A 10,922-nucleotide genomic window follows, 5' to 3' on the forward strand; every position below is an offset into this window, starting at 1 on the left:
ACGCCTGTCCGAAAATGAGCCATTAGTATGCTTGAAGCAGGATCGAGTCAACGTGATGTTGCAAGACACTTTAACGTCCACAGAAACACCATTTGGTGTTTATGGCCATGTTGGTAACAGACGAATGCAGTCAGAGACTATCCTCGGAGTGGCAGGCCACGCATAACCAATAATCGACAAGACAACTGGATTCGAACAACACACCTACGAAATCGATTCCAGCCAGCAACAGTGACTACAAGAAGCATCCCTGGCCTTCGACGAATTTCTTCACAAACTGTACGTCGTCGCCTCAGATGTGCAGGGATTATCGCCAGAAGACCCGCCAGAGGTCCCATTTTGACAGGAAACCAGTGAGACAAGTTCTATTCACTGACAAGTCTCGTTTTCACCTCAGCCACAGCGATGGACGGATTCGAGTGTACTGACGTCGAGGTGAACGTTTCGTCAATCATTGTGTCATGAAAGAAGATCAGTTCGGGGGCGGCAGCGTTATGTCATGGGGTGGGATTACAGCAAGACAGAAGACCCTTTTGATAGTGGTAGAGGGAAATCTCAATGGACAGCGCTACCGCGACGAGATCATCGACCCTGTTGTTCTACCGTTATTGCGTCGTCATGACCCAGGCATTATCTTTCAACATGACAACACCCGGCCTCATATTGCTCGACTTGGTCAGGATGCTCTTCAATAAAACAACTTGAATGTCATCCCCTGGCTGGCTCGCTCCCCTGATCTTTCACCAATCGAGCACATGTGGGATGAGATGGATCGGTGCCTTCGATGTCAACCACGTGTTCCACAGACACTCCAGAAACTTCAAAACATGCTCCAGCAGATATGGACAGATATCCCACAGGACTTTGTGCGAAGCCTGGTCAATTCCATGAGACGGAAATGTGTTGCTTGCATCGCAACCAGAGGTGGACACACACACTATGGATTTGTAAATTGACATTTTGGCATGTTCATGTTTTTTATGAAATGACACATTTTCTGAAATCAGTATGGCAAATTAAACCATTTGAACACTAACAGGAGTCTTTTTTCCGTTGCAAACCGAAATTGTTTCAGATTTGGTAAAAAACATAACTTTACATTAAATCTTATTCAGTGTCACTGGAACTTTTGTTGTTCAGTATGTATTGCTAGTGAACAATCCGAATTAGTTCCCTTTCCGATTGATCAATGTACACAAGACAAGACTTAAATTTATTTGTGTATAATACACACTCATGTGTTTTATGTGCCCTTAATTATGGGCAATTCAGTTCTGGAAAATATGTCTGTCATATATAAACATCTGTCATTAAAACCACGAAATAAACAATCTTTCAACTCTGTTTTTTTCACCAAAATAATATTCAAATCAGAGCCCCGTGTTTCTAATTTTGAGAGCGCCCTGAACCTTTTATGTAGAATACAGTACTTGACAACCACTGTGTATTTTACCTCAGGAGTGGTAACTCAGTCTCACACACATACTTGACAACCACTGTGTATTTTACCTCAGGAGTGGTAACTCAGTCTCACACACATACTTGACAACCACTGTGTATTTTACCTCAGCAGTGGTATCTCAGTCTCACACACATACTTGACAACCACTGTGTATTTTACCTCAGCAGTGGTATCTCAGTCTCACACACATACTTGACAACCACTGTGTATTTTACCTCAGCAGTGGTATCTCAGTCTCACACACATACTTGACAACCACTGTGTATTTTACCTCAGCAGTGGTATCTCAGTCTCACACACATACTTGACAACCACTGTGTATTTTACCTCAGCAGTGCTATCTCAGTCTCACACACATACTTGACAACCACTGTGTATTTTACCTCAGCAGTGCTATCTCAGTCTCACACACGTACTTGACAACCACTGTGTATTTCACCTCAGCAGTGCTATCTCAGTCTCACACACATACTTGACAACCACTGTGTATTTTACCTCAGCAGTGGTATCTCAGTCTCACACACATACTTGACAACCACTGTGTATTTTACCTCAGCAGTGGTATCTCAGTCTCACACACGTACTTGACAACCACTGTGTATTTTACCTCAGCAGTGGTAAATCCGTCTCACACACATACTTGACAACCACTGTGTATTTTACCTCAGCAGTGGTAAATCCATCTCACACATATACTTGACAATCAGCTTGTTTTTTTCCCTTAGCAGTAGCAAATCAGTCTCACACATATATTTGACAACCACTATGTATTTTACCTCACAGTGGTAAATCTTTTCTATTGGAGCTGTTCGTGAGACGTATTAGTGTCTTTAGATATTTTAATCCGCTGCAATCGACAAGAAATACACAAATGGTCTTTGAGATTGAGTTGTGATTGTGTTTTACCCATCATTACTTTGTTTTTCTTCGTGGCTGGCATGCGAAATCACAACGACATGCAATCCTCTCCATATCACCAACACAAGGGAGATAACTAAAAGATAATTATTACGGACTAAAGAAAAGAACAAAAGAGCACAAAAGAAATAATCACACGAACTGTAAACAAATTAATGCTAAGTCATTAACAGGGGCAGTAGACCTATAACATACCCCGGTATATGGAACATGTTGCAAATGGCTCAAGAGCACAACCCAATGATTGTTGCCAATGATCCATTAACAATTCAGGATTATCTGGTCCAGACTCAAATCTTTTCAGGCCGCTGTGATATAGCTTGAATATTGCTGAGTGCTAACAAACAAAACAAATTACGGGGAGATGTATCACTAGAATTTGATTGTTACAGATCATCAAACACACACACTGCCCCACCATCTTGACCCGCAATGGGGACAGAATCCGCAGCAATGGCAAGTTTGGAGGCACAATGAACAAGGCCCTGCCTGTAGAAAAGCTGAGAGGTGCTGTGTTTAGTGAGCCTCTGCCTATGGCTTATCATGCGTTATGTACCCAGATAGGTGAGTGACTTGAGATAGCAAAGATGGGAATTTTGATACAGTTTTGAATATCCTTTATTCTAATTGTTGCCCCCAGTGAAGAAGCACGTTAGAATTGGTCTTCAGCAATCCATGCTTGCTGACTTGGATGCTGCATGTCATCGTATCCAAATTGCGTTGATCAATGCTCTTGATGTCAGTCACTGGATTGTCTGGTCCAGACTTGATTATTTACAGACTGCTGTCATATAGCTGGAATATTGCTGAGTGGGGCGTTAAACAAAAGAAACAAAGCTATTTAATTGTTGCATAATATGATTACAACATCTTTGTATGTATGTATGAAGCTTCTTGTGATGACAGTGTAGCCTTGTGTGACATGTTATTTACTTAGGACTTGCACTCCCACAGTTTGCTTTCTGCTGTTACAGACACACTGCAGAGTTACAAGGGGGCCTTGGAGAGACAGAGCAAGGCCAAGACTGACCTTCAGGAACAAATAGAATGCCAGAAACTACCAGAGATGGTAAACAAATACACAGAGTGTCAGGATGCACAGAGGCAGCTCAAGGACATAGAACACAAGCTGGGTGAGTTCCGACTCTCGATGGTGTGAGGTGGGGTGGGGTAGTTATGGTGTGTGGTGGTGTTGGGTGGGGTGGGTTGATGTCAGCGAGGTGGGGTGGGGTGGGATGGGGTAGGTATATGTGGAGTGAGTTAGGGTGGGATGGGTTGATGTCAGAGAGGTGGGGTGGGGTAGGTTTTGAGTGTGTGTGTGGGGGGGGAGGGGGAGGTGTGTGAGGTGGGGTAGGATAGTCTAGTTGGGTGGGGGGTGGTGGTGCCATGTGTGTTGAGGTTGTGTGTGGTAGGGTAGGATGGCGTGATGTGAGGTTTGTTTGGGTGGTGTGGTGTGGTGTGGATTGGGGTGGGTTAGACAGGTCCTCTGGTTCTCACTGTCACTCACATTGAGCACAGCTTGGTGAATGAGGTTGGGCAGGGCAGGGCAGGGCTGGGATGAAGTGATGTTGGTTGGTTGGGGTGAATTTGTGTGGGGGAGGGTTGGATGGGTTGAAGTTGCAAAAAGTGTTCTAATGCTCAGTAGTTGCTCAAAGATATCTAGCATAAGAATGGTGAGTCTCAAGGTAGGCTGGTGAGGTGGGATTGGGTGGGGTGAGTTGATGTCAGCGAGGTGGGGTGGGGTCGGGTAGGGTAGGTTGATGTGAATTGAGGTTGGATGGGGTGGGTTGATGTCAGCGAGGTGGGGTGGGGTGGGGTGGGGTAGGTATATGTGGAGTGAGTTAGGGTGGGATGGGTTGATGTGAAGTGGGGTTGGGTGAGGTGGAGGGCTCAGCTTTTAGTAGCTTCTCAAGAATGTCGGGTATTAGCAGTTACAGAGTTGGGCAGTTGCTCTGATGGACAGCCCTGGGTGAGTTTTTAGCATTGGTTATGTCTTTCGACATGAATCAGTTAGCACATTGTGTTTTCATTTTTTCCAGGTGTGGGGCTCCAGCCTCGACAACGACCTCCTAGTAGCAACAGCGATCCCCGGCTTAAGAACAGTAATACCACAGAAACACCGTCCAAACGTCAGAGAACATTATCTGGCTCCTCCTCATCAACAACAGTGTCCAACAGCCATCAGAATGGAGAAGTGACGACGCCCACTCGAGCCAGCAAGAGGATTGCCTCGATGACAACAGTGGTGGCAGAGGATGGTCGGAAGAAGCTGCGCAAAACATGATAGAATTGTGGTTTATTCCTCTGTGCCTTGTTGACTGTGTTGTGATGGCATCCTGATAGTCTGCCTGCAGGACCACCTCAGCGTTCTCTCTCTCTTCTCCAAATGTGATGTGGGTAAACCAGATGAGGTGCTGGGGTGTAAGGGGAGTAACTCCTCCCTCTCATGGAAATACAACTCAACAAGCAACTGTGAGGCAACGTTTGAGTGTATTCATGTTACAGGGCCTTAGTGATTCCCAATTTGGCCCTAAAGCTCTATCCTTTCAACTTCATTGACACTGTTAAGGGGTTGTCAAAAAGTTAAAAGGAATGATATAATGAATTAACTTACAGTTTACAGGAAATAAGCTGTTTGATCAATTTGTCTGATGGGAATGAGGAACTGTCGGGCAAATTGTGACATTTTGGGGTTTGGTCAGTCAATAAACTGCATATTCTATTGACGTAAGATTAAAAGAAAGTCCTAAAAAAAGGCACATTAATGGGGTAAAGATTGATATTTATGATAATGGTATGTGTGTAGTCATTTGTGAATCATGTCATTTCTCTGGTTACACAGGTTTTTTTATATGAGTTTGTAGGTCAACATTGTTATGTTAAGGTGGATACAAACTGCAATAAGTATGTTACAAGTCTGTGACATTTATATAGAAAGAATATTTTCATATTAATTGCTAGTCACGAGCTTGGAGCAGACAATAGACAAACCATAAACTGTGTCGTCTCTTGATGTTCATTTCACAAGATATATATACTTGTCTGTCAGTCATGATCCTGTGTGACCTCACTCCCTCAAAACAATAATATATACTTACAGCATCACATGTTCTCATTCATTTCATGTCGTTAATGTCAGCCTGGTTTATCAGTTTTAGAAATCCAAAATTTCAGTTTCACTTCATATTTCAACACTGTGTTCATTTGCCATAAATTGTATCATTAAAGCTACTCACCAAGTGAGACCATGGAAGTATACATTTTGTAATGGTGGGGAGTGCCATGAGGATGGGTTGTGCATCATGATGGGAGGGTGTGTCATGATGGGAAGGTGTGTCATGATAGGGGGGTGTCATGATGGGAGGTGTGTTATGATGGGAAGGTGTGTCATGATGGATAGGTGTGTCATGATGGGAGGGTGTGTCATGATGGGAGGGTGTGTCATGATGGGAAGGTGTGTCATGATGGGAGGGTGTCATAATGGGAGCTGTGTCATGATGGGGGGTGTCATGATGGGAGGTGTGTCATGATGGGGGGTGTCATGATGGGAGGTGTGTCATGATGGGAGGGTGTCATGATGGGAGCTGTGTCATGATGGGGGGTGTCATGATGGGAGGTGTGTCATGATGGGAGGTGTGTCATGATGGGAGGTGTGTCATAATGGTGAGAGGTGTGTCATGATGGGAGGGTGTGTCATGATGGTGAGAGGTGTGTCATGATGGGAGGTGTGTCATGATGGGAGGGTGTGTCATGATTGGAAGGTGTGTCATAATGGTGAGAGGTGTGTCATGATGGGGGTGTGCATCATGATGGGAGGGTGTGTCATGATTGGAAGGTGTGTCATAATGGTGGGAGGTGTGTCATGATGGAAGGGTGTGTCATGATGGGAGGACTGGCTGAGAGTGTACGGGTTAAGAGGAGCATCGCCGAGGGTGGCTGAGCCTTGAGGCAGGCATTTCCAGAATGAGTGTTCTAGAGTCGCTAGGGTGAATGGCCCAGAGGATTCAGTTTGGGAGGACGAGTGTCTCGTGATGAGGATGGAACCTGCACGTCTTTTCCCAGTGTCCATTCACATTTCTTTTTCAAGCATCAATAGTTTTGTTTATAGACAACTGTTCAAATACATGTATTTAAAGTGCTGATACAGTGTATGTTTATATGTACTGGAGGAGATCTGTCCTGAGTTTTCCTTTGTTTGATAGATATATGCAAACCAGAACCATATAGCCACCTTGATATTTATTGTAATTCAGATCAGACAGATATTGTGCCCAACCATATGTGTTGTTTGTTTTCGAAGGTCATTTAAACCAAGGTTATTTGAACCAAGGTCATTTGAACCAACATAAAATGATGATCCAGTTGAAGACTTGAATGACTCTCTAGCAAGTCACTGTCCTGATCTCGGGTTGAAGGTATATTGTTGAAGTTGATGAGAACTTTCTTCATCATCAACTTTACGCTATGAAATAAGGCAGCATTATGTATCATAGAGTGCTACATTATCAATTTCCATTTGAATGTTTTTGTGATTATTTGTAGTATTAACCGACTGTGTGAGGAAGTGATGGAAACTGATGCTGTGGTATCACAATGTTATTGTCACAATCTTATGCAAATTGGAGAGTAAAATGTTAATGAAACAAATTGTTTCGATGTATTACAGACATGTTGATGTAGTGTTGGAAACACTTGGTTTGGTGTTGATAGTACATTTCATAAAGGGCTCATTCAGCAATACAACACTGAACGTTCCACATGTAAAGTCATCTAAGAGAGTTTTTTTCAACCAGGGTAGACACCACTGGTCAAATCCAACCAGTCTGCAGCTCATTTCAGACTAGTGTCTCATTTAAAGTAACTCCATTTTGTGAGAAAACAACAAGTCTCTATGGATTTTCACAGTCTCTGGCTAATGGACTCGTGGCTGTGTCTATCTCTTGTTTTCTACTCTGTAGTGTTGAGATAATCGGAAGACAGTTAAACACTGGATATTGGTTTCCAGATCTGTATGAATCATAATGGGAGTAGTAATTGTTCTTTGACTGTAATCTGCTGATAGATGAGAAATATTAATAACTGATTCTCAAACAACACTAAGGCATTTTATTTTTAATATAAAAATCAGACACTTTGGAATCATATTTGGTTATTACCTGACAAGGTTTTATTCCAGCCTTTTGGGAACTGGGTACTGTGCTTTCTCTTGTGTTTGTATGGGCAGCAGCTCGGCCAATACTCACTAGCAGTTGAGGTGACTTGTCTGTGTTCACCACTTTTTCCTTCACTTGTTTAGCTCACCTGACTGAAAGTCAAGTGAGCTCATGTAATGGCCTGTTTGTCCAGTGTTCACTGTAAACATCTTCTCTTCAGAAACCACGAAAGCTGAAATATGACATACTTGGTCCCACAATGATGACATCTCAATTTGTTCAAGAGTTTCGAACCTGATTTTCAATATAAACCTTGATTTGATTTTGCTTTGTGACTTTGCTCCTAAATTCTCCCAAAATGCATTCCCACACACCGCAAACTTTGTTAAGTGGCTATCTTTTTATGACATTTTAAACAGTTGACTACATATCCAGGTGAGCTACAGTGATGTGGCACTATTTTTTCTTCTGTAGGATACTACCTGTTCATGTTGGTCTATATTTCTACAGATATCATTCTAACATGCTTTGTATGTTTACACACAACATTTTATCATTCCATTGTCAACTTATCACTGTTCCATTTTAAATAATAAAGTCCTAAGGAAGAGGAAATGGTTGGTTGTCTTTGTCACACCAAAGAATTGAAGCAAGAGTGTTTGAAATGTGTTGTTTTGGCCATAGTGAACACACTTACAGATATATCACAGCAGTATGTAATTAAAAGAGTTTCAGGTCAGGAACACCAGTGAGTGATTGCATGGGAAAGATCCACATTCCACTTGGAACATCACACATCCTTATTTATGGCATCTCTTATGACAAACATTGGGTAATGGGAATAGTAACTGACCCTGAATCTCCACAGAGGAACATGCATCAGGTACTTAGGACCTCTTCTGCCCAGAATCTCCACAGAGGAACATGCATCAGGTACTTAGGACCTCTTCTGCCCTGAATCTCCACAGAGGAACATGCATCAGGTACTTAGGACCTCTTCTGCCCAGAATCTCCACAGAGGAACATGCATCAGGTACTTAGGACCTCTTCTGCCCGGAATCTCCACAGAGGAAAATGAATCAGGTACCTAGGACCTCTTCTGCCCGGAATCTCCAAAGGGGAACATGCATCAGGTACTTAGGACCTCTTCTGCCCGGAATCTCCACAGAGGAACATGCATCAGGTACTTCGGACCTCTTCTGCCCGGAATCTCCAAAGAGGAACATGCATCAGGTACTTCGGACCTCTTCTGCCCGGAATCTCCAAAGGGGAACATGCATCAGGTACTTAGGACCTCTTCTGCCCGGAATCTCCACAGAGGAACATGCATCAGGTACTTAGGACCTCTTCTGTCCGGAATCTCGACAGAGGAACATGAATCAGGTACTTAGGACCTCTTCTGTCCGGAATCTCGACAGAGGAACATGCATCAGGTACTTAGGACCTTTTCTGCCCGGAATATCCACAGCTTTGGTGTCTGAAGAATAACTGGGCTGGGACGGGTATCTTGGGAACTCCGGTTGGATGGGTCCTGAGTAGGACCCGGGTACCCACTGGACTACCCAGACCTGTGGTTAGTCATGTGAAATATTGTTTAATGACAATAATAAAATTTCATTGTTACACAAGAACAAGTTGCTAATGTTTGCATATCTATCTGACTATGCGCACATTCCTTCTGAATTTATATTTTTGAGTAAAGACAAAAGCTTCAGTCAAATTCAGTGTTTGCACAATCAGATTGTTTTATTCCGTATCTAAATTCTTTTTGCCAGGGCTGTACATTTTTGACCCAAGTTGAGGTGAGGTGAAATGAGGTTTAACATCGCGTCCAAGATTATTGCACTTATAAAGTGATGTGCATGCATGTGTGTTTGTGTAGCTGCTTGTTCTAGTCCGGACTGATGCCAATTTATAGTGCTATCCCACTGAGATACCATGCGGCAGTTTAACATGAACACCCCACTCAGACACAGTATACTGACTCCGAGCCGACAAGTCTTTGTTTTAGCCCCTTAATGCCGGGCGCCAGACAGGGTAACAACAAGTACCATCTTTTAACGTCTTTAGGTATGACACGGCCAGTGATCGAACCCTGGACATTCCGCTCTCCGGGCGGACGTGTTACCACCAGACCACGGAGGCGGTCCATAAGTTGAGACCTACAAACTGTACCCAGGAGTTCAGGTAATATGGGGACAGTTACACAGGAAGTAAATTTGGACTCGCCCCAGCCCTACTTTGTATACATACATATCATACAACCCACAATGATGTTGGGATTCTGGGTTAAAATAGGTCCCCTCTGTGTATGCTTGTTTTGAGAGGCGAGTGGATGGATCAGGTGATCAGACTTTGTGATTTGGTAGACGTCTTCACCCAGGTAGAGTACCCATAATGCAGTGTTTATTAAAAACAAGCAAAGCATCAAACCTCAGTTCAGGAATTGTAGCTTTTCGCTATATTTTTTTATGGAATTATGACTTTGAGTTTGGAAAATATATATGTAACATTGCTATTAAATTAAAAGTTCTGTCTATATGAAAGTACCATAACTCATTTGGTAATGGCGACAGTATTGAAAGCATTTAAAGAATAGAGGGAATTATTAGTCATCAGGCATAATGTCAGTACTCACAAGCTTTGGGATTAATCCTGTTTTGTGTAATGATCATGATGATTGTATAACATACTTTTTAGTGACTTTATTAAACATATACCACTCAAAAGCAGTTACATAACACCCGACTCTTTAATATTACTATAGTTAATCTGTCATAGCATAATATGAAAGAATCAAGTGTTCATTAACTTTTTTTGAGTAGTATAATTAAAAGCGTGGGGTAATCTCATTAAAATCAAATCTTAGTTTTCGCTACCGCTAAACAAAGATCTGAGGACACCCCATTACGGGTCACATCAGAACGACCTTTCGCAAATTTTGACCGACCAATGAAACGACTGACAAGAAATCGACATTAGCCAATCAGAAAGCAGCTTTTTCGAGCTTTACGACACTAGTTTCAAACTGGCGACTACGCTTCGAAACATATTCTTACGTATTCTCGATTAAAAAAATTAAAACTAATAAGAAGAACATTCTGGAATGGCTTATAGATGGCCTAGATTGTATGGATATAATCATAAAACCCGTAACTATCGTTCAGAATACCCTGTGTTAAATTAGAATGATTAGAAAACACATTCCGACTGTCACTTTCATGATCTGGTAAGCGACGCTCTGATTGGTTGGATGAAAGGTCGTTCTGACGTGACCCGTAATGGGATGAACTCAGATCTTTGTTTAGCGATGAATTGTGGTGGATATTGGTGACTTTGTCTTCATGTTTTTTCAGTGAGTGAATTTTCTAAAAAAAATTAGTACCGGT

General features: G+C 42.5%; 1 protein-coding gene across 2 annotated transcripts in view; it reads left to right on the forward strand.

Moving 5' to 3' along the window:
* The window catches only part of LOC139465581 (structural maintenance of chromosomes flexible hinge domain-containing protein 1-like), a 76,295-nt gene extending 70,556 nt beyond the window's left edge, over nt 1-5,739 (forward strand). For both annotated transcript variants that reach the window (XM_071247320.1, XM_071247404.1), the window contains 3 exons: nt 2,773-2,944; nt 3,355-3,513; nt 4,420-5,739. In XM_071247320.1, the coding sequence (XP_071103421.1) occupies nt 2,773-2,944; nt 3,355-3,513; nt 4,420-4,664 (576 nt within the window). In that variant the 3' untranslated portion in view covers nt 4,665-5,739. The remainder of the gene's footprint in view (nt 1-2,772; nt 2,945-3,354; nt 3,514-4,419) is intronic.
* The last annotated feature ends 5,183 nt before the right edge of the window (nt 5,740-10,922 follow it).

The sequence above is a fragment of the Haliotis cracherodii genome, unplaced genomic scaffold, assembly GCF_022045235.1.
Source record: "Haliotis cracherodii isolate W230 unplaced genomic scaffold, xgHalCrac1.p SCAF_1, whole genome shotgun sequence".
NCBI classification, from domain to species: Eukaryota; Metazoa; Mollusca; class Gastropoda; order Lepetellida; family Haliotidae; genus Haliotis; species Haliotis cracherodii.